This window comes from Anthonomus grandis, chromosome 2 (assembly GCF_022605725.1).
Source record: "Anthonomus grandis grandis chromosome 2, icAntGran1.3, whole genome shotgun sequence".
Classification (NCBI taxonomy): domain Eukaryota; kingdom Metazoa; phylum Arthropoda; class Insecta; order Coleoptera; family Curculionidae; genus Anthonomus; species Anthonomus grandis.
The window spans coordinates 4,677,401-4,702,481 of NC_065547.1; the positions used below are offsets into that span (position 1 = coordinate 4,677,401).

The 25,081-nt window shown below is 31.0% G+C and overlaps 1 protein-coding gene across 1 annotated transcript in view; it reads left to right on the forward strand.

The window, feature by feature from the left end:
* Positions 1–1,501: 1,501 nt before the first annotated feature.
* Positions 1,502–25,081, forward strand: part of LOC126750532 (DNA replication licensing factor Mcm6-like) — a 49,867-nt gene continuing 26,287 nt past the window's right edge. The window contains exons 1-6 of the mRNA XM_050460172.1: positions 1,502–1,706; positions 1,762–2,170; positions 2,225–2,416; positions 9,372–9,743; positions 15,559–15,730; positions 15,783–15,983. Of these exons, the coding sequence (XP_050316129.1) occupies positions 1,615–1,706; positions 1,762–2,170; positions 2,225–2,416; positions 9,372–9,743; positions 15,559–15,730; positions 15,783–15,983 (1,438 nt within the window). The 5' untranslated portion in view covers positions 1,502–1,614. The remainder of the gene's footprint in view (positions 1,707–1,761; positions 2,171–2,224; positions 2,417–9,371; positions 9,744–15,558; positions 15,731–15,782; positions 15,984–25,081) is intronic.

Below are 25,081 nucleotides of genomic sequence, written 5' to 3' on the forward strand. Positions count from 1 at the left end.
AAGTTTCATTCAAATCCTTTGGGAGTTTTGGGAGTTATAGCCGTTTATATTTTTCTACATCTAACATTTCAATAATTTTTTACCAAAAAACTTTCGTTTGTAGAGATTTGCAACCATATAAAATCGATTTAAATATTTATTACTAATTGCGTAAAAAAGTTTCATTCAAATCGTTTGGTAGTTTTGGGAGTTATAGCCGTTTATATTTTTCTACATCTAACATTTCAATAATTTTTTACCAAAAAACTTTCGTTTGTAGAGATTTGCAACCATGTAAAATCGATTTAAATATTTATTACTAATTGCGTAAAAAAGTTTCATTCAAATCCTTTGGGAGTTTTAGAAGTTATAGTCGTTTATATTTTTCTACATCTAACATTTCAATAATTTTTTACCAAAAAACTTTCGTTTGTAGAGATTTGCAACCATGTAAAATCGATTTAAATATTTATTACTAATTGCGTAAAAAAGTTTCATTCAAATCCTTTGGGAGTTTTAGAAGTTATAGTCGTTTATATTTTTCTACATCTAACATTTCAATAATTTTTTACCAAAAAACTTTCGTTTGTAGAGATTTGCAACCATGTAAAATCGATTTAAATATTTATTGCTAATTGCGTAAAAAAGTTTCATTCAAATCCTTTGGGAGTTTTGGAAGTTATAGTCGTTTATATTTTTCTACATCTAACATTTCAATAATTTTTTACCAAAAAACTTTCGTTTGTAGAGATTTGCAACCATGTAAAATCGATTTAGATATTTATTATTAGTTGTATAAAAAAGTTTCATTCGAATCCTTTGGGAGTTTTGGGAGTTATAGCCGTTTATATTTTTCTACATCTAACACTTCAATAATTTTTTACCAAAAAACTTTCGTTTGTAGAGATTTGCAACTATCCGAAATCGGTTTAGATATTTATTAGTAATTACATGAAAAAGTTTTATTCGAATCCTTTGGGAATTTTGGAAGTTATAGCTTTTAAATTTTTTTTGTACATCTAAAAATTCAATAATTTTTTACCAAAAAACTTTCATTTGTAGAGGTTTGCAACCATCTAAAATCAATTTAGATATTTATTATCTTTTATAAAAAAAAGTTTTATCCAAATCCTTTGGGAATTTTGGGAGTTAGAGCCTTTTTCATTTTTTTACCATTTGACTTTTTAATTAATTTTCACAACAAAACCTTAGTTTGTAGAGGTTTGAGACCATCGTCAGTCGATTTAGGTATTCATTGTTAATATCTGGACAAAAAATTATTAAAATCCCTTGGGAATTTTTGGAGATACGGGCATTATATTGATTAAATAACAGGGAGCGCGGACTATAAATTGGTCGCTGGCAACCGGCATATGCTGCGTTCTCGATTTTGGTTGCTGGATATTGATCGGACGCTAGCTTCACACACATTGAAATCCCTTAAGAAAATGAAACCCTCCCTTGTCATTCTTATCAAAGTCATTCGCAAACGTCAATGTCAAAATATCTTGGCGCCAAAATAACTGCCCTGCTTACCTGTTATTTGTTTTTCTTTTAGGTTCATTTAATTTTTTTATAAATCTGGATTATCTTAACACATTTAATAGTCATTCTATATATATTTGTTAAGCAAACATGGATGTAGCTGATGTAAACGTAGGTCAGCGCCAACACAGGGACGAAATCGGCATAAGATGTCAAAAGCTTTTCCAAGATTTCCTGGAAGAGTAAGTGAGCCTCCCTCTAGAGCACCGTCAGCCAGTTTTTAAACTATTTTTACAGATACAAAGAGGAAGGAGAGCTAAAGTACCTGGAGCCAGCCAAAGAGCTACAAAACGAGGAGCGTAGCATCATAGAAGTCAGCTTTGAAGATGTCGAAAAGTACAATCAGAACCTTGCAACTACAATCATTGAGGAGTATTACAGGATTTACCCATACCTATGCCAAGCTGTATCCAACTTTGTGAAAGACCGCACGGAACTTAAAAAAGAAAAAGACTGTTATATAGCTTTTATGGATGTACCCACCAGGCATGTGGTCAGAGAATTGAAAACCGATAAGATTGGCACCCTTATAAGGATTTCTGGACAAGTTATCAGGACACACCCAGTACATCCAGAGCTGGTTTCAGGAACTTTTGTTTGTCTCGACTGTCAAACTGTTGTTAAGGATGTTGAACAGCAATTTAAGGTTAGTAAAATATAATTATTTACTTTCTTCACATGGCTACTTATGAACTTTTAGTACACCAATCCAACCATATGCAGAAACCCTGTATGTAATAACAGGAGGAGGTTTATGTTGAATGTGGACAAGTCTAAGTTTGTTGATTTCCAAAAAGTGAGAATCCAAGAGACCCAAGCGGAGTTGCCACGAGGGTGTGTACCTAGGAGTGTGGAAGTGATTTTGAGAGCAGAAAATGTTGAAAGTGTTCAGGTAAGCAAGGAAATAGTTATTGAAGGTTTTTGTTAAAACGTTTGTGAACTGTATATGGGGGTGTAACAATCTTGTTTTACTGTAAATATGTAAAAGATGTAGAACTCTTGAAGTTGGTGCATTTTGGCTGTGTTTGTGATGTTGCCTCTCAATTTTATTTTAAAATTTACAAACTTCCTCACAAATTCTGTAAATATCTAGATAGGTGAAGTCAAGAAAACACTGCAAAAAATTAAAAACCAACACACAGCGGGTCATGATATGATTCCTTCCTTTATTTTTAAGATTGTGCATAATGTTTCACAGCCCCTCTGCTCCTCACATTCAATCTTGCTATAAGAACTTTCACTTTTCCAGATCTGTGAAAGATTTCTAAAATTATGCCAATACATGAAAGTGGTGCAACAAACAATATTGAGAATTATAGATCTGTCTCCATAATGTCAACAGACAATATGAAGACAGCTTATTTGTGACCGCCTGTTACATCAATTTAAAAAAATTATATTTCTTTAAAACAACATGGTTTCTTCAGTAGAAGGCCAACTGTAACAAATATCACTTGTTTTCTACAAAAAGCCTACAAAGCTGTGGAATATATGTAAAGAGACTAATATGTCTCAAATCAACATCATCCAAATCAGTTGTGATGTTTATTTACTCAAAAACCTGTATAAAAATAAAGGCATGTTAACAACTTTCTGGGTCATTGGTTCTTTCCCACTGTTTGTATGCAAATATTGTGTATGGTCCCTGCTTTGATGTCCAGTCTGAAGCTAGGCTACAAAGAATACAACATTCTTGTATTCATTTCATATTTTCCTTTGCAAATAGAGACCATGTAAGTCACAAGTTGAACGCTTAAGCTTCATTTGGCAAGTTTTTTGCATAAGTTTTTTGAGACAAGGAAGCTCAAGTACTTATATGAAAAGCTGACATTTCACTCCAGTACTCATAACTGCCAGACACATCACAATAATTCACTCGATATACCAACCAGTCATACACACTAGAAAACACATTTTATTTAGAAAATAGATAGTATTAAAAAACTAAAGCCAAGTTGATAATATCCCCGCATATATTTATAAAGGGGTTGGCGGAGTTCCTGGTAAAACCTCTGGCATATATTTTTAATATATCTATAAAAACCAGAGAGTTTTCTAATACTTTGAAGTATTCTGTAATAACCCCTATATACTATAGTGGTGACAGACGAGATATCAGGAACTATTGGCCTATTAGCTTCATTAATGTCATTGCAAAAGTCTTTGAGATAATATTGTTCAATCAAATGTCTGAATTTCTAAAACCTAAATTTCAACATGGTTTTATAATAGATAAGTCCACAGTAACAAATCTTACAGTACTTTCAGAACATATAGCTGAAGCCATATTGAATAGGAACCAGTTGGATGTTATTTATACAGACTGTGAGAAGGCATTCGATAAGGTTAAACAAGGTCTGCTGCTGAATGAATTGGTTAAATTAGGCATATCTGAGGATGCCTATTGTTTTTTGCAATCATATATGTCGGACAGGGTACAGCTAGTGAGAGTGGGAGGGTGTGTGTCTGAGAGCTTTGTCCACACCTCGGGAGTGCCTCAGGGTAGCAATCTAGGGCCTTTATTTTTTATAAGCTTTAATAACTCATTACCCAACTGCCTCTCCTGCTCGGCTGGCTTCGTGGATGATTTCAAATTCTTTAAGACTGTTACATCACATGAAGACTGCGACAGCCTCCAGTTGGATATTGAGAGTATTAGTAACTGGTTGAAAACCTATGGAATGTCATTGAATGTTAATAAATGTTCTGTAGCATCATATACAAGAAAAATCAATCCAGTAGAGTATAACTATCATATTAGCGGCATTAAATTAAACATTCCATTGAAACCAGAGACTTGGGTGTTGTTTTTAAATCGAATTTCAAGTTTAATAATCATTTCATGTACATTATACAAAAGGCTCTCTTAAATCTTTGGGTTTTATAATTAGAAACAGCAAGAATTTTGAAATACCAACTATAATAAGTTTATAATAAGTATTATAATAATTATATAATGCTTTAGTGGGACCGCACCTGGAATATGCGTCACATATCTGGATGCCTATGACAACACATAGGGGAGACCGGGTCACAGTGGCCATCTTTTACTTATTGTTGGCGTATTTTTCAACCCATTTAAGGTATTTGATTTTTTCTTTAGGAAAATAAAGAACCTAGTCTATACTAATAACGCAAAATATATTAAAAAAAAAACACTTAATCTTAAAAAAATAAACATTTTAATCTGCCTTGATTTTTGGCCACTGTACCCCGCACCAGGGGTAGAGTGGCCATGACATTGGGGCACACTAGTCACTAACAAAGAAATACAGGTTTAAACTTATATTTAGGAAAGATTACATTATATTGTATCCACTAAAGTCAACACCGAACTTTCACTTGAGGAAAAACAAACTTATTGCCTTTCTTCCTTAAGAAATTAACTTTATATTCGTCGCGTTCAATACCTTCGACTTGACCCACATAGAACCTTATTGTCTTTTTAGTTGCAAACCGAACCAACACATAGCACTTAACACAGATATTGTCCAAATCATTTCATCCAGTTCAACAATGTCTTCATCTGATTTAAAAATCTCTTCGTCAGAAGTATGGCTCTCTGCTAAGTCTGATATTTCACCCTCACTTTCGCTGCTGGATGGCATTAGTTTCATTATATTTTTCTTACCTTTTACAGTGTTATCTTGCTTATTCTGTTTTTGTTTCAAACTCTCCTTTGGACATTTTTCCATATATTCCTGTTCTATTCTGTTCATTACAAGTGTGCTTGTCAATATCTCTGCTTCTTTTTTTTTTCATCCGGTTTTTCGTTCTTCAATGTCATTAACTTTTGGATATGGTCGTAAATTTTCAGGAGATATTAAAGGTAATCTAGGCTCATTTTGATTCACTAATGTATCAGTTTTCAAAGGAATTGAATTACAAGAGCTGGTGGTCGGGATCACCTGTTTTAACGGGGTGTTTGGTCTCACTGTCTTCTCAGGTTCTATATGTGAAGTTTGGTCATTTCTTTGTTTTGGTCAGTTTGGTTTTTCTGGCTTATCTGCGACTTCTGCTGCTACATACTCAGCATCTCCATTTACAAACTTGTTAAGGGGAAATATTCCTGTACTAGCAAAACCAGATATGCAATTTTTGTGTGAAAAGGCGAGAGGATAAGCAACGCCTAAAAGTTCGGCTTTTTCGTATATAGTGATACGCTTTCCGGGATTATTAGCCAGCCAAGATTTACAAGCATTATTATAATATGTCTTTAGTGGTCCATACACACATTTATCCAGAGGCTACAATTTATGGCTTGTGTGCGGTGGCAGCGTGAACAGAATTATTCCTGATTTTTTAGCTAAGGAGATCACTTTATAGGATAAGTGTGTTTCATGGTTATCCATGATTAGTAATATCGGATCTTCTTTCGCGGGCTTGACATGTTTAATAAAATGCTGTAACCAAGATTCAAATATTTTCGAAGTCATCCATCCATTGGGCGAGGCTGCTCCCACTGTTCCTATTGGAGCATTCTTGATCATATTATCTCGAAAATGTACTCTTGGAAACACTAATAGTGGTGGAACACAATTTCCAATAGCATTAATTGCTCCACACATAGTAACTAGAATGCCCCGTTCCGCAGAAGTCACTTGCCCAACTTGTCTCTGACCCTTCTCTGCAATAACTTTAGTTGATCCTTGCACAGTCGTCAATGCAGTTTTGTCGACATTATAAATTTTACTGGCATCTAAAGTAGGATACTTTTCATACAGTTTTAACAAAGTATCGTATCATTTATGAACTACGACTTTATTGAATGCTATAGATCTTCACATAGATGTCGCTTCAGGGGTTCGTAATGAAATAATCGGATTCCGTTTCATAAAAGCACTAAACCAGTCTGGGCCGGCAGATTCATTTGTATGCTAACTTTGCGGAATTTGTTTATTATTTGCAACTGCAAGATCATAAGCTAGCTTTCTAGCGGTTTTTGGTTGTAAGCCATGTTGAAGTTTTCTGCACTGAATTAAATATTGGCATAAAACTGCCTCTTCTTCATGTGTAAAAATTTTTCGGCATTCGTAATTAGGGCGCATTTTTGGAAATATCGGCTCTTTCCAGTTAATATTTTGGTCACGGCATTTTAAAATATATCGTCGCAACGTGGTACGAGGTATGGCAAATCGCAGTGAAGCCGCTTTTGTAGATAGACCTCTGCAGTAACAGCTGCTTTCATATCATTTTCGTCAACTAAGCCAATATTTGTCTTACGTTTTCAATTACGTAACATTTTATATGGGTTTTGTAATCTGAAACAATTAGGTACAACATATATTATTTATTTCTTAGCTTGTTTTCCAAAAAACCACTAATATAATAAATTAGAGTAAATAGAGATTGTTGAAAGAGAAGTGTTGTGTGTGTATAATAATACCGTGTGAAGTGTTAATACCATATTAGCTAGAAAGAAAGCAAAATACAGCAAATGCAAATGGAATATTGTTTGCTTAATTATATTGATAATAAATTACTTTATTATTGATATTAGGATGTCTGAGAATTCTACAAAAATTAAAATATTAACTGGGGTACAGTGGTCACTCGAATTATCATAAATTAGTAGTGACCACTGTGCCCCATTTTCAACCTGGCCACTGTATCCCAAACTAACCTAAAATACATGTTCTACCAAAAAATATTGCTAGTCAAACCTAAGATTTTTACCCGTCTTAAAATCTCTTTTGGATAGGAGAAAACAACAAGCAGTGATATATTTATTCTTTATTATAAATAACATTAAATATTGCAACTGTCATCTTATAAACTTTATCAAAATAAATGTACCAAAAGTCAATTTAAGGATCTGGAATCCACACAATTTATTTTGTGTTATTTCTAAGAGTGTGTCTCCAATAATGTGTCGGCAATTACGAACCAGTTCCTTAATCAAGTTTATGTGGATTTATTTAATATGTCCTCTGCAGATCTAAGGCTGACCGTTAAAAATAGATATAGGCATAATATAGATTTATAGATACAGTGGTATCCTATATATTTTTTTGTTTTGTTTTGATTTTGTAGTATTTTAAGGTTTTAATTTAATTTTTGTTGCTGCCCTTACATGTAATTACTGTCTGCTCAGTGTTTGTAAAGAGAATCATAAATAAATAAATAAATATAGAGTTGGTGCTCATGGTTTAATATTTTATACAGCAATAATGATATTAACCTGTTTAATGACACTACATTTAAACACAAAATTGATGCAATAATTATGTCCTTATAACCATTAAATATTTCTATATATATAAACTCTCCATTTAATTTTCTCTTGCCTGTAAGTATACTCTGAAGTTGTGAGCTTAAAATTTCGGCTGTTTTTGAGTAAAATCAATTTTTAAGACTGTTATACAGTGCTTTTCTTTGAAGTCCCCCCCCCCATTTATTTTTTGAACGGGTCAAAAAAAATTTTTGAAACTTGGCATAAGTAAATTGGTCTATAGATACTATTTTTCACTGTAAACTAGGTAGTTGTAAATTCCAAGATGGCGGCTGGGCGACATCTTGAGAAAAAAATTTAAATAGAAAGGGGGGTCGTGTGGTACCTCATTTTAAAGGTCTCAATGAGTACTTTATAACCCTGAAATATTAGACCCATATCTTAACTCGTTTCAAAATGGCGGCCTAATAAAAAAGTATTTTTTTTATTTTAACGGTTTACATTTTTATGATTTTTGAATAGGTAAAAATCAGTGTACGAAAATAAATGCGTCACTATTTTATTTTGACATAAAAACGACAGTTCTAAATGTCAAAATAACACATAAGCGCCATCTTGAATAAATGCATTAAATAGAAATCTTGTGTTACCTCATTTAAAAGGTTTTATTGAGTACTTTTAATATTTATTACATGGACTCCGTTTTGACCTGTCTAAAAGTAACAGCCAAAAAAATACACTGTTGCCATTTTATTAACGTTTTTAATAATAATATACAAATAATTTATAATTTTTGAATTTTGGATTTAAAGATTAACTTTTTGGTTTCTAAAGACTTACTGAACCGCCCTCGTATGTCACATTTCACTCTGTAATAAATATTAAAAGTACTCAATAAAACCTTTTAAATGAGGTAACACAAGATTTCTATTTAATGCATTTATTCAAGATGGCGCTTATGTGTTATTTTGACATTTAGAACTGTCGTTTTTATGTCAAAATAAAATAGTGACGCATTTATTTTCGTACACTGATTTTTACCTATTCAAAAATCATAAAAATGTAAACCGTTAAAATAAAAAAAAATACTTTTTTATTAGGCCGCCATTTTGAAACGAGTTAAGATATGGGTCTAATATTTCAGGGTTATAAAGTACTCATTGAGACCTTTAAAATGAGGTACCACACGACCCCCCTTTCTATTTAAAATTTTTTCTCAAGATGTCGCCCAGCCGCCATCTTGGAATTTACAACTACCTAGTTTACAGTGAAAAATAGTATCTATAGACCAATTTACTTATGCCAAGTTTCAAAAATTTTTTTTGACCCGTTCAAAAAATAAATGGGGGGGGGGGACTTCAAAGAAAAGCACTGTATATGCTGTTTACCTAAGGTACCTAAAGTGTTTAGTTCTTTCAGTTTATGGGTTTTGTATAATTTTATTATTTTTCATCTGTTAAGTATAGGTTGTCTTATTAGGAATCTCCTGTTAGACAATGTGTCATAAATAAATAAATTACTAAAAATGTAGTGTTACTGTTTTCTAGATTTGTATACTTTATGTAGGTAATGAATGTTTTATGCTCGCCCTGCAAGCCAGTCAGTCTCCATTTTATTTCATTAAAGACATTTATATGTTTATTAGGCAACAATTGATTTTTTTAATAAATTATAGGCTGGCGACCGTTACGACTTCACTGGCACCCTGATAGTCGTCCCAGACGTGGGGGCGATGTCCCTTCCGGGAGCAAAAACCCAAATAGCGTCCAAACATCGACATTCCGAAGAAGCGGAAGGAGTGAGGGGTCTAAAGGCGCTGGGGGTGCGAGATTTACATTATCGAATGGCGTTTTTGGCGTGCAGCGTCCAACCGACGAATCCAAAATTTGGCGGGATCGAGATGCCTTTGGGGGACATCACGCCGGAAATAATGCGACAACAGATGACCGAGGGCGAGTGGAGGCACATGTACGAAATGTCCCACGACAAGAATCTGTATCATAATATGATTAACAGTCTTTTTCCGAGTATTCATGGCAATGATGAGGTTTGTTAATAATTATTTTTTTAAGTTATAGTGTGTTCTAGAACTGTATAGGATAACTAAAAGGGAAATTCCGTACAGTTTTGTAATTGTTGCATAGGTAAACATTCACTGTGCCTCTGGAAAAAAATGCAAAAAAGAGGTTTATTACTCTTCATAACTTTAAACATAACTCCACTTCTAGTGTTCAGATCGACGTAATTTTTACTTTATTTAAAATTTTTTTTGGAGAGTTCTGCAACTTCAGTTGAAGAACTTAAAATCCATGCATCAGAAGAGTTTTTATTTAAATTTTTAAAAACTGTGTGCAAGGGAAAATACAGTTTTCGGTAAGTTGCGTCATCACTCAGGCTTTCGACCTGGTTTTTACTTTAAAAGTTTCTTTGGAAAGTTCTGGAACTTTCATTGAAAAAATTACGAAAATCCACGTTTCAGATATTCTTCTATTTATGTTTTTCAAAAACAAGTCTAAGAGAAAAGACCGTTTTAGGTTACTTGCGTTATAACTCGACTTCTAGTGCTCAGATCGACGTAATTTTTGTTTTATAAATTTCTTTGGATTGATCTGAAAGAATCACGAAAATCTATACACCAAATTTTTTTTTTTTAATTGTTTGAAATTTATTTCAAGAGGAACAACAGTTTTAGTGTTAAGATTGACTTGATTTGTACTTTAAAAGTTTCTTTGAAATATTCTGCCGCTTTCATTGAAAGAACCACAGAAATTTATGTATCCGAAGCTTTTTTATTTAAAATCATGTCCAAGGGGAAAGGTACTCTCAGGTAACTTGCGTCATAACTCCTTTTATAGTATTCAGAGCGATTTAATTTTTATTTTAAAAGTTTCTTTGGAATGTTCTGTAGCTTTCATTAAAAAAATCACGAAAATCTACGAATCAAAAATCCTTTTATTCAAGTTTTTGAAAATCGTGACTGAGAGGAAAGACAGTTTTAGATAACTTGAGTCGTAACTCCACTTTTAGTGCTCATATCGGTGTGATTTTTGTTTTAAACGTTTCTTGAGAGTCCTAGTCCGGGGAATCTGTACTTTTTAACAAAAAAATTGCAACCCGCAAACGAACGACTGGATGTGGTAAAGGGGTTCATAAGAAACTTAAAAAAAATAAATTCATACCTGGGGTAGTTGCGGGGTGGTTTTGCGGGGGTGAAAACTGAAAAAAAAACAGCTGGAGCATTTTTCTATCGCTATTTCCGGCGAAAGTTGACGCTCAAATAAAAAGTGGCAAAGTTGTAGATAATATAAAAATCTATAATTTTTGTAGAGGGCAATTTTGAACATAACCTCAAAATGTTCAAGATAAATGCAAAAATTGCGAAAAAAATTTTTTTTTCGTTTTTTATTTTTCATTTATCCAAAAATTATGCAATTTTCATAAAACTTATAAATATACGTATAAATATACCCTTTAGTATCCTAAATAATCTCTATTTTTTTCAGTACTATACAATAACAATTTTTTAAGAAATTCAAGTTTTTCAAAAAAATTACTTTTTTTTTAAACGAAATTTGTCCTTCAGAGAATTGTCCTAGGAAGTTTATATGGGGCTTATTTTTTTTTGTTTTTATTTCTACTTTTTAATAAAATAAAGAAAGGTTATACTTCCCATTTGAAAATAAGCCAAAAAATGCAAAAAACTGAAAAACATTTTTTTGCAACAATGAACTTTTTATTAATTGTTAATAATTTACTAAAAATTTTTAAAATGTCAAAAAAGTAATAACACCACTAGATTCTACGAAAAAAAATACATAAGAAAATATATATTTCATCATGTAAAGTTCAATAGATTGTTTTATGCAGGAGACAAAGCTTACCCCCCAGTATGTATCCCGTGCCTCGACGCGTATTCTATATATTACACTAAATCAGCCAGAGAAATCGATGTCGCTTTATAATTTTCGAAGGGTAGAATCGATTTTTCGAACTTACCAATTCCAAATCGATTTTATTAAACAAACTTTGGCTACTGTTTGATCGAAATCAGCGGTTTTTACATATTTCCATAAAAAATATTTAATGTATGAAATTAAGTATGAAATAATTGTACAAAATTTATTACAATTTTACAAAATTGCTGAAAATTTATTGCAGTATTTGATTTTATGAATACATTATACATTTTATGATACAATATTTTATTATACAAGAAAATATAATACAATATTTTATGATACAAGAAAATATAATACAATATTTTATGATACAAAGAAAATTTTTACATTATGTACAGTTTATATAATATGACGTATTGTTTTATTGATTTATTAGTCTTTTTTTTATTTACATGCTATGAAACTTGTTCATGGTCGGACTCTCCAGTACGATCTGGTTCTTCAGCGTTTTCCGCATCTTCATAATCGCTGATATCACAGTCTTCACATTCTTCTTCATTTTCGGCGTCTAATGAGATTCTTGGAAGTTCAAACTCATTTAAAATCTCTTTCGAATCACTGCAATCACTGTATTCACGAGTGACTCTTTCCATCCCCACATGGTTGCACTTAAGTTGTTACCAAGCCACATTTGAAGTTGATGATATACTCTGAAACAATGTTGTGTAGCTGCTCCAATTGTTGGTGGTAACTTTTTTAATTTGAATGTAGATTTAGCAGTTAAGATTTCGTAACGCTGACATCTCAAATTATTATTATATATATTATAAATTATTATATTATTAGATTATTATTTACCTTATACAGACATTATTTATCTGCAATTCAATGATCTTTCGAAGGTAATCTCTTTCCGAGCTCAATAAGTAACTCCAAACAGAAACGGGATATTACACATAAAAAATGTACACACTATATCGCGTTTTAATTTAGAGGTCCTGAAATATGTGAAAATCGCCGATTTCGATAAAAAAGTAGCCAAATTGAATTGAAAAAACCTATTTGGGATTGATAAGTTCGAAAAATCAATTCTGCACGTCGATAATTATATAGCGACATCGACTTATATGGCTGATTTAGTGTAATATACAGAATACGCGTCGAGGCACGTGATATATACTGGGGGGTAAGCTTGAATTGTCTCCTGCATAAAACAATCTATTGAACTTTACATGATGAAATATATATTTTCTTATGTATTTTTTTTCGTAGAATCTAGTGGTGCTATTACTTTTTTGACATTTTAAAAATTGTTAGTAAATTATTAACAATTATTAAAAAGTTCATTGTTGTAAAAAAAAAAATCAGTTTTTTGCATTTTTTGGCTTATTTTCAAATGGGAAGTATAACCTTTCTTTATTTTATTAAAAAGTAGAAATAAAAACAAAAAAAATAAGCCCCATATGAACTTCCTAGTACAATTCTCTGAAGGACAAATTTCTTTAAAAAAAAAAAGTAATTTTTTTGAAAAACTTGAATTTCTTGAAAAATTGTTATTGTATAGTACTGAACAAAATAGAGATTATTTAGGATACTAAAGGGTATATTTATACCAAGTTTTATGAAAATTGCATAATTTTTGGATAAATGAAAAATAAATACGAAAAATAATTTTCGCAATTTTTGTATTTATCTTAAATATTTTGAGGTTATGTTCAAAAGTGCCCTCTACAAAAATTATAGATTTTTATATTGTCTACAACTTTGCCATTAAGCACTTTTCATTTGGGCGTCAACTTTCGCCGGAAATGGCGATAGAAAAATGGTCCAGCTGTTTTTTTCAGTTTTCACCCCCGCAAAACCACCCCGCAACTACCCCAGGTATGAATTTATTTTTTTTGTGTTTCTTATGAACCCCTTTACCATATCCAGTCATTCGTTTGCGGGTTGCAATTTTTTTTTTTTTTCATGAAATATGGTACAGATTCCCCGGACTATCCCTTGCAACTTTCATTAGAAAAATCACGAAAATCCATGTATCAGAAACTTTTTTATTAAAATTTTTCAAAATAATGTCTAAGAGGAACGACAGTTTTAGGTATCTTGCATTTTAACTCTACTTCTAGTGCTCAGATCGAGTTGATTTTTACTTTAAAAGTTTCTTTGGAATATTCTGCATTTTTCGGTGTAAGAATTACGGAAATCCATAAATACAAAAAAAGCTTTTTTATTTAAATTTTCGAAAAAAAAAGCAAGGTAGTTTCAAGTAACTTCAATTCAATTTATTCATCTCAATACATTACAAATGTTCACATATTTCAGAAAGATAAAATACATAAATGAAAGTTCCATGAATTAAAAACTCGATAAGAACGCAAACATTAAGTATCTAAAGTTTAAAATATCTTCTCACAATAAAACACAGACATCTGGTTAAAATTTGCATATAACTAGGTAAAGTCCAGTGCAACGATATATTAGAATGGTCACCCGTCAAAACACCAGTATTTTACTTCTCAAACAATGTAAATAGAAGGTGGATGACATTGTTTGGCAGGTGGAATGCTGGTGTTTTGACGGGTGACCATTCTAATATATCGTTGCACTGGACTTTACCATCGTGCCGAAAAAAAACTGGGACATTAAAATTTAGGTAGGGAATTGTCTCCTAGTCTATTATAGTAAATCGCATTTCTTAAGTATGTTATGCATATTTACGCTTTATGCATTTTTGAAGTCTTAATAATTACATATTTAAATAATAATATTGATACAAAACATTTTTATTTTTCAATATTTATTTTTATTTGGAACACATTTTATAAATAAACTAAAACTAACTAATATCTTTTTTGATAATATGGGATAAAAAATTATTAATACTTAGTAAGCGCACCGTCGTTATCAATTACAGCTTGAAAACGTCGTGGCATACTTAAAATTAAGTTTCTGGTATATTCTTCGGTTATTTGGTCCCATGCGTCATCTATCTTCAGGCGTAATTCATTCTGATTTCTAGGCCTAAAGTTATCTTTATACATATATTTTGCCATTTTACTCGTCAAAGGGATGAAAAGTTAAATTTTGAGCCTTATATACTTTCCGGCACCACATTAAATAATAGTTGATCCATTCTGACACATCCAACTCCACTTCTTAGAATTTTTTTAAATTATAAGTTAATTTATAGAAAAGTAATTAGGTTATCAAAACGTTTATATTATTGTCGTCTCCTTGCAACAAACCAAAGGAAAGTTGGACAATTATAATAAATCATCATTTTTCTATGAATATTAATAATTTTGACCTGCTGAAGTCGGGCTCCTATGTTCTTATTCAAACCTAATAACATCCTTAGGTGTAATGTCTGTCTACCCAAGTATTCCAAGGAAATTTATCAGAGAACATCTTGGGAAGATTCTCAATCTGACTTGAGAATATCTTTGGAACCATTTTGTGTTTATAATAGAAGTGTACGATATTCCAAGAAGTGGAAGTGATTCATTTATATCTTTTTAGTCAGAGGCAATTTTTGATATCTTTCAGGCACTTGAATTTATTCACAGTTTGAATGAACTCGACTGTTTGAAGTACTTAAATATAGTCATAACTACCTGAAATGATTAACAAAAACAAACGAACTGCCTTGAATTGACACAAAATATTACTTTACTGCCTGAAAAAAATGAGCAAAGGAAAATTTCTTCAAAGGCCCAAATCCAAAGAAAAACTAGTTGGATCATTCTTAAGAACAAGTTTTATTGCTCTGTGATAGGAAAATTATCAAAAATTATTATTATTGATACCCACCTAGTTTTTTCTGAGGCAAAGAGGGGATAAATAATTTTATTTTTTTCCTACCGACTTGGAGGAGCTGAAAAAGTTTATAAATATGCCAAGGCCAAGAAGCTATTCGTTTGATTTTATAATAATCTTTGTTTACTTACTGTTGTTAATTTTTAGGTAAAAAAAGGGATTTTACTGATGCTCTTCGGTGGCGTATCAAAAACTACTAAAGAAGGAACGACACTGAGAGGAGACCTTAATTGTTGCATCGTCGGAGATCCCAGTACGGCAAAAAGTCAATTTTTAAAGCAAGTCTCGGAATTTTCACCGAGAGCAGTATACACCTCCGGTAAAACGTTACATTTAAACTTGAATGTATGCACTGATTTTTTGCTGTTTAGGAAAAGCCTCATCTGCCGCCGGTCTTACCGCGGCCGTTGTAAAGGACGAGGAATCGTCCGATTTCGTTATAGAGGCGGGTGCGTTAATGTTGGCCGACAACGGCGTCTGTTGTATCGACGAATTCGATAAAATGGACCCTAAAGATCAGGTGGCTATACACGAGGCCATGGAACAACAAACCATATCTATCGCCAAGGCGGGTAAGCGCATTAAAACCTCTTTAAAATTGCCTCAATTTGATTGGAAAAATCATTTGAACTTATGATAGGATTTTATTTAGAAAATAGACCCATTAACTTGGTAAGAAATGCACCTTTACACCAAGCTTATTCATGGGTTAATATTTTACACAACCGTAATAATATTAATAATAATAATAATAAATATTTTTTATTTGCATAGAAGAAACAAAAAAAAATACAAGTTTACAAAATCTAGTAATAAATTTACGCAAATAAAAGGCCTACAAATTCAGAATTCTGCCATGGCAGATTCTGGTCTTTAACATTGCGGCCCCACACTTCATTAAAAAAAAATGGTAATTTCAGTAACGCTTAACTAATAACTGATTAAATACAGCTTTTGCTTTAATCATATACCTAATAAACCTACATATAAAAGTTCTAAATTCTAAATTTGACAGTTTAACATCAAGCAAAACAATACACATTGCAAATACCCAAAAAAACAGATTAAATTTTTTGTTGAATAACAAAAAGTTATTACAGACAATAAATAAATAAATAAAATGATCCCAATACCAAAAATTGTAATAAATTACTCAAGAAAACAACCATTCAAAAAGTTAAAAAAGAAGAACTTAAATTATATACCCTGCTGATTCATTAGATGTACAATCATCCTATTACGAAAAGTATTACAAGAAATTGATAATCGGTCCGGATCCAAATTTAAAGAATTTATTTGACAAGCAAACTAGTAAGAAAATGATCGTTTAAATAACTGTGTTTTATGTCTCGGAATGAGAATAGTATTTCTTCTTAAATTTAAATAGTGTACATCATTTCTAAAAGTTATTTTTTGATAGAGATATATTTTATAAAAAAATTTTAAAGAATGAGGAATTCTTCGATTATGCATATTAAGCCATCCCAGTTCGTGAAGTTTATGGGAAATTCAAATTCAAATTCAAAATTGTTTATTTTGCCAAAAGTAAAAAATACATGTATCATTTAGTTACACATAATATACACAGTTGACAAAAAAGGACCAATTCACGATTACAAAACCGGTAACAGTGACCGCTGAGCGGACGCCTGCGAAAGGACCCTTAACCTAATAAATAGCTACTATAATAAATACAAAAAATAAATTAAAAAAATAGTACATATAAAGTATGCAAAGAGAAATAAATAAAAAACTACTTAATAAAATAATTCCCAAAAAAAAACAAAAGAAAACAAAAAACAAAAAGACAAATTAAAAGTAAGAGTTCTGAAGAGAATGGGAGCGCGCAGAAGGAAAACGAGTCTTGATGACAGTTAGATTTTAGGGATAAGTCAGGGCCTGGCAGAATATTAGAAACAATATGAAATAAAAAATAAAAAATCTCAACATCGAAGTTATTATAATATTGATCTTATTTAAGTACTTAAATTTATTTATGTGACTTTTAAAACTTATAACCTAGTCTGTTCTTCGAATAGGATCTTATTTATTGAATTTTTAAAAAACAAACATTTTCAATTCTTAAGGACTTGTGTCAAGCTATTCCACATTTTAACAGCAGTGTATGCAAAACTTTTTTCATAGCATGAAGTTCTATGGTGGGGTACAATATAGCTTTGGTCATTGGCGGTATGCTGTAGCCCTAAAGTAGTTCTTGGAAGCGGTTTAAATTTTTCTAAAAGGTAGGAGGGTTTGCCAGTACTTATTACTCTGTGTATGAGACAGTAAAAATGTTGTTTTCGTCTGTTGACCATATTTAAAATTTTAAATTCATTTAGATAGAGCGTTATATGCTCTCTATAAGATATATTATATGATAACCTCATACACCAGTTTTGCATCTTTTGAATGGATCTTTTAGTTACCAATGATAGCGAGTCACCATAGACAACATCACAATAGTCAAACAGGGACAGAACCAGAGAATTACATAAAAAATATTTTTGTTTTTGAGGTAGATACTTTTTGTTATAATTAATATTTTTAAGTCTTAAATATGCAGTGGAAAGTTTACTATTTATGTGTTGCTGAAAAGATAGGTCTGTGTCAAAAATAACCCCCAAATTTTTTGCATTTTGAACGACTGGTATAGTATTATTATTTAAAGATACCTGAAATATTTGTTCAATTTGTTCACGAAGTTGTTTATCTTTGTTTATTATAAGAATTTTAGATTTATTTGCGTTTAATTTTAAATTATGGTTCTTTGAATATAAGAATAATTGGTCTAAGTCATTAGTAAGTTTTTCTTTAGCTTCTATCACATTACTCTTCACTACAGGTATAGTAAGTTGGGTGTCGTCGGCAAATTGATTGAATTTACAAAATTTAACACTCCTGTACATATCTGCTACATAAATGACAAATAACAGAGGACAAAGGACGGATCCTTGAGGTACTCCCTTTTTGACAAGTTTGAGATCCGACTTTATTATTGTAGAGTCTTTTTTTGTACTTACGTAACTATACCTAAAGGTCAAAATATTTTGTAACAAATTTAGTGCATCTGTAGAGAATCCATAATACTTTAATTTTGCTAATAACAGTTCAAGATGTACCGTATCGAAAGCTTTACTAAAATCTAAAAGTGTCATGCAAGTACTATTTGTTTGTTCTTGATTTTCTCTTATATCATTGACGATATTAGTTAGTGCTGATGTTGTGCTAAAATTCTTTCTAAAACCAGATTGGCAGGTTGGGACTATATTTTGCTGTTCTATGAATGACTCAATTTGTGAGTAGATATGCTTTTCAAATATTTTTGACATCTTTTGACATCTTTGACATATCTTTAAGGGTTTTTTGGATCGTTAGTTTTAGGTAGTGGTAAAATTTTTGCAGTTTTCCAGATTGTTGGATAAGTTGAAGTTAATATGCAAGAATTAATAACATTTACAATAGCATCCGCACAAAAGGGTAGACACAATTTTATATCCCTTATTGATAAAAGGTCCTCGCCAACAGTATTAGATTTTATTTTAGAAATAATTTTAAACAAATTTTCATGGGTAATTAATTTGAATTTTAAATTAATATGAGTAATTAGTTTGTTGTTTTTATAAAAGTCAATGAGATGATTTGGTACTGTATTAGGCTCATTATCTGTTTCTAAAAAAAAATCATGTATATGAGTGGCGTTATTAAGAGTTTCCGGAATGTCTATTTGATTATTTTTAGATGTAAGATGAAGTTTTTTTGCTGTACTCCAAAAAGCCCTTCCATTACTCTTCGCAAAAGTATTAAAAAATGTAATTTTTTCCCTAGCAATTGCATGTTTTTGTGAAGTTTCGAAGCTGCCTGTAATACTGTAAATGTTGATCTAATTTTGTTCTTAAAAATTTTCTGTGGGCATATCTCTTAATTTTATTAACTTTTTAACATTATCTGTTATCCAGGGTAAGTAACACTTTTCAACAATTTTTTTAGTTTTTAAGGAAGCATGTTCATTTATTATTTGTATTAAAGTGGAATTTAAAATGGAAACTTTTTCATTTACATCGTTAGCCCTATACAATCGATCCCAAGATATTAACTTCCTTTGGTTTATAAATGTGTCAATGTTAATGCTATTGTAATCTCTAAAAGTAATAGTTTTTAACTTATTATGATTTTTTGATATCTTGAGAAGAGAATATATTAAATTGTGATCCGTAATACTTTGACAAATAGCCAGGGATCCAGATTTTGTACAATTAATATTTTGACCTGTGATTATAAAATCAATGAGGCTGTGTCTGATGTGTAAAGTCAAATCTAGTAGGTTCCTGAATGTGCTGAGTATATTGAAATATTTGTAATAACTGCCTAAGCTTGTTGGGGTAGGTAGAGTTACTTAAGAGGTTTATATTAAAGTCGCCCACTATAATAATATTGTCATAGTTGACAGATAAGTTACCTAACATATCCTCAAATTGATCAAGAAATAAAGAATTGCTCACTGTGGGTGCTTTATAAATATTGATAAAAATATGGTTTTTGTTTTTAATTATAAATTTTATAGCTATATATTCAAATAAATTTTGATTTAGATCAACTAGCGCAAAACTTATGTTTTTATTAATATACAGTGATACCCCGCCTCCCCTTTGAGCCCTATCTTGCCTGACAAATCTATATCCAGGAATATTATACAAGTTATTAGGTATACCTGGATTTAACCAAGTTTCAGTTAAACCCAGTATATCAAATTTATATTCTGACATATAATTTTGGAACTCGTCAAATCCTGTATTTATCGATCTCACATTAAGATGACCCACCAAAAAACCCTGCAAGTCTGTAAGATAGTTATCATTTAACACATAATTATATACATTTTCTCGATGTTGAGCAGACAAGTGATCAGCCATATTCCCAAACATACCACCACATTTTCCGTGACTCCCTATTATGCGTAGTTAGCCCCAATTTTGCGCGCTCCATACCCCTAGAGAAAAAAATAACAAAAAAACATGATTTGTAAACATTTAGAATTAATTGAAATAAGTAAAACAAAAAACTCAGCATATTATGTAAGTATGTATGTGATTTTGTTGACAACCGCCCAATGTAATATATTTAAAGTTTGCATAAGTACAAACACCATAATGTATAAACATGTATAACACAGTCCAAATTAATAATTTATAATATCTAGGGTATACATACTCTCATTAATAAAGTCTTAATCAAATTAATATATATGTATATTAAAGCAATAAGGATTTTTTTCAGGAAAAATAATAAAATAAACGCATAGGTAAATAGATAAGTACCCCAGAACAAACTAAAAAATAGTAACAATGCAGATTTACCTTTATTTATTTTTGTTAAGTAAATCCAATATCTAGTATCAAGTTTGAGCCTCATTATATCTCGTTAAAGCTCACTAGCCACAGTTTTATTAATAAGAGTTGGATTATAGTGTATCCAAGTCCAGTTTATTATTAATACGGTGCACCACATCACTTTTTTTTACGAAAACATTTCCGTTTAATACCCATGCATTGTTTTTTGAAATGCGGTTTCTCCTGCGAATGCCAAATATTAGTCGAATGCAAGAGTTTTGGAGCTTTTGCAGTCTACCCCTATCCTCATAATCAAGACACCAGCCATACACTACATCACAGTAATTACATTGTGAAAGGACCAATGGATCACATAGCTTCACTTAAATAGTGTCTATGCAAATAAATTAATTTTAAAGCAAGATATGCCTTTTTAAGAATATTAGACATGTGATGTTTAAAACAAATATTATTATCTACTATAAGGCCCAAACTCTTACATTTGTCAACAACTGGAATTCTTTCGTTTTCCAATTTAATGTTTATACCATTTAAAATATTATTTACATTAGTTCGATTACCTATGAATATTATAGATGACTTCGAAGGATTTAATTTTAATAAATGCTTTGAAGAAACATCACAAATAGCTTGTAAATCCTGATTAATTTTAAACTCAGCCATTTTAAAATCTTCTGGTAAAAATTAATAATATAACTGCGTGTCGTCCGCGTAAAAATGATGGGCACAATGCTTTAATTGAAGATAAAATCTAGACGTGTAAATGATAAATAACAAGGGTCCTAAAATACTACCCTGAGGCACACCACTTTCAACTTCCAAAGGATCAGATATTTCGTTATCTATTTTAACACGTTGAATCCAATTATTTAAATAAGAGGCAATTCAATTAATAGCAGCATCAGAAAAACCAATGTAATGAAACAAAGACTTTAAAATTGAGTGGCTAACGAAATCAAAAGCTTTAGTATAATCCAACAACGCCAGAGCAGAAATCTTACCATCATCCCTAGCCCGAATTACGTCATCAATAACGTCCGCCATAGCCGAAGTACAACTATAATTTGTTCTAAATCCAGATTGCTTAGGTGGTAAAATATCAATATTATTAAGAAAACTACGAATTTGAGAGTCTAGAATGCGTTCAAGAATTTTTGAAAAGGTTGGTAAAATACTGATAGACCTAAATTGACTAAAATCTGTTGGATTATGCACTTTCGGCAATGGCAACACAAAGGCTTCTTTCCGGCATTTGGAAAAGTAGTTTTTATTAATACACTCGTTAACAATATGTAAAATAATGGGTATAATAAAAGGACAGCATAGTTGAATTAACGTAATATTAAGATTATCCACCCCGAACGCTTTAGACTCAATACGTAATATAATTGCAGAAATAGTATTATAATCAGTGGGATGAAAAGAAAATTTATTTAAGAAAATTTATTAATTTTATCTGATCATAAAAATTAATTAACTCATCACAATTAATAATATTTGTCATTCTTGTACTATCTATAAAATATGAATTAAAATTGTTGGTATTTACAAAAGTTTTAGGAATTTGCTTCTGCTTTGATGGCAATATTTTTCTTAGTTCACGCCACTTGTCCTTGTATGTACAATTCTCAAATTTATCACTATAAAAAGCCCTTTTTCCGCTCTAATCGCTGTTGTTGTATAGTTTCTAAGCTGTTTGTAATAATTCCATTTAGCTGGCAGTTTAGTCCTTTTAAAATCCTTTAATGCCTTATTTCTTAATTTTTGCAATAGTTTAATATTATCTGTCAGCCACGGAGAATCCTTTTTTTTTTCGAACAACTATAGTTTTAATAGGAGCATGCTTGTCGAACAATTTGAGTAAGTTATTGTTTAAAAAATGTATCTTATCATCTATGGATTCGAATTCATATATTAAATGAAATGGAACATCCTCCAAATCCTCTTGAAAGTTGTTTAGGTTTATATCTTTTACGGATCTATAAGATACAATGTGCGGTTGTACAATAGACTCCGTGACATTAAATTTACAAAAAACGCCAAAATGGTCAGAAAATGTAGAGCTTATTATGCCAGATTTCAAAATGCCAACATGATTTGTAAAAATAAGATCTATAATTGAACTAGTGTTGTTGGTCATACGAGTATGCTCGGTTACAAGCTGCCTCAAATCGAAAGTTTCACACACAGAAATAAGCTGAGTTGCATGACTGTAATTTAATTTAGATATATCAATGTTAAAATCACCTAGACACGTTATATTATTGAAATTTGCAAAAATGTCAATTAGTCTTTCCTCTAAAGTTAAAAAAAAACTCTGAATATTTAAACTGTTGACCGGTTTAATTACACTAAAGCTACATTTAAAAACAAAATTACTTCAGTCAACCATCAAATATCTCTTTCTATATAAACTCCTTATTTTAATTTTCTTTTGCATTTAGTATATTCCGGAATCTTGGGATTTTGGTTATTTTTCAATCATTCTAATTTTTATAGACTGTCAAGTTTTTATATGCTGTTAACTTAGGCTACTCAAAGTATAAACCACAGTAATTCAAGGTGGGACACAAGGTGCCCCACTCACAACAAACCTACCTATAAGTAAGTAGTTCTCTACTTAAGTATATAGTTCTTAGTTTTTTTTAAGTTTATCTATATAATTGCTTCTTGATCTGTCAAGCACAAATTTAACAAAACCGTTGACTACTAATAAAAAGGGTCATTGGCATAGTTTAATTAAATTGAAAGATCATTTAAAACAGAACTACTTGAAGTGAATTATTTCTGGGAGTCATGGCGATTGTAGGTTTCAAATATAATTTTCTTTTCTAACTGCCTGGAATAAAAGAAATGATTTCTTCCAGGTAGTTGAAAACATTTGGATAACATACATTTAAAGTTAATAAATATACTTGATAATCAATTTGTATTGATGCCTCACATGCCTGGAGTAGGGAACCTGTTTGATTACTTAAATATTTTCAACTGCGTTACTTTCTGGAATACAAAAAATTTGTTATTCCATGTAGTCCGAAATATTTTCTTACTTAACTGATTTACACTGAACTAATATATGTGTTGAAAAAAAGATTTTTTTCCCTAGACAGTTGAAGATATTAGGTCACTCAAATGCTTGGAATAGGGAAAATAAGGTTTTTTTCAACCTGCAATACGTAAAATAGTTTTAATTAAACATAATTAAAACTTATTTAACATTTAATTATACACATTTATTTATATTTATACACATTTTTCCAAAATATTTACAAACAATTCATATTAAATATACAGTCTTCTTGCCTTTTTTTTCGGTTAACTGACTTTAAATTTTCTAAAGTTTCTGCCTCTATGGGCAATACTGACAGGTCTGAGGGTCGTTTATATCCATTCGAAGTTCCTTTCGACAGTGGTTTTTTTATCAGTTTTAATTTTGAAAAACTTCTTTCAGCAGTAACTGAAAGGGTCAAGAATAAAAAGTATGCTGTTATTATCTCCTGAAAACTGGATTCAAAACTATTGAATTTTATCAGCAGTAATTCAATGAGTTCGCTAATGGAATGATTTTTTGAATTTCACATTTTAAGCATGTAAAAATTACAAAATGGGGAAGTCTTTATCTCCAAGAAAAATGCATGTAGGTCACTTAGGTAAATGTATTATGCATTTCGGCTGTGTAAACAGCCATTATCAGATACTAAAATAAAATACAGGTAATTCAAGACGAAAACTAATTAAAAAAGGAGCTTATTCGCTATAACAATACAGATTTAGAACTTACCAGAACAATACAAAAAACATATACGTTCACCAAATAAAACAAAAATCCCGTTATCGGGAATAAAAACAACAATAAATAATTGAATTAAAATTAAAAACATAGTACAATAAGGACATCTACGATTCAAAATCTAAAATTTAAACTTAGGACGATACAGATTTCTACATATTGAAACAAGGTACTATAAGGAACTATTCTATATTAACGTTGCGTTAAAGAAAAGATTTTAAATTTTGATTAATACAAATGTTATAAGTTAAAAAAGTTAAAAACAATAAAGGTAAGGGTTAATTTCTAGGGTTTATTGAATCAAAAAAGTGTAAACTGTCAAACTTAGTTTGCTCATTAATGCATGTGCAGTCTGGGGAGTTTATGGCCCTATTTATTTCAAATGCTTCTAACAAGTCCAATTGTAACCCTTTCTCACATACATGCATAACCTCAGTGTTAGGTCCCGGATCAAAATTGAGGGGCTTAGATGCTAAGGGGTACAAGTGACAAAATTTTAAAAAATGAGTTAAGTTCATAAAAGAAATCTTCA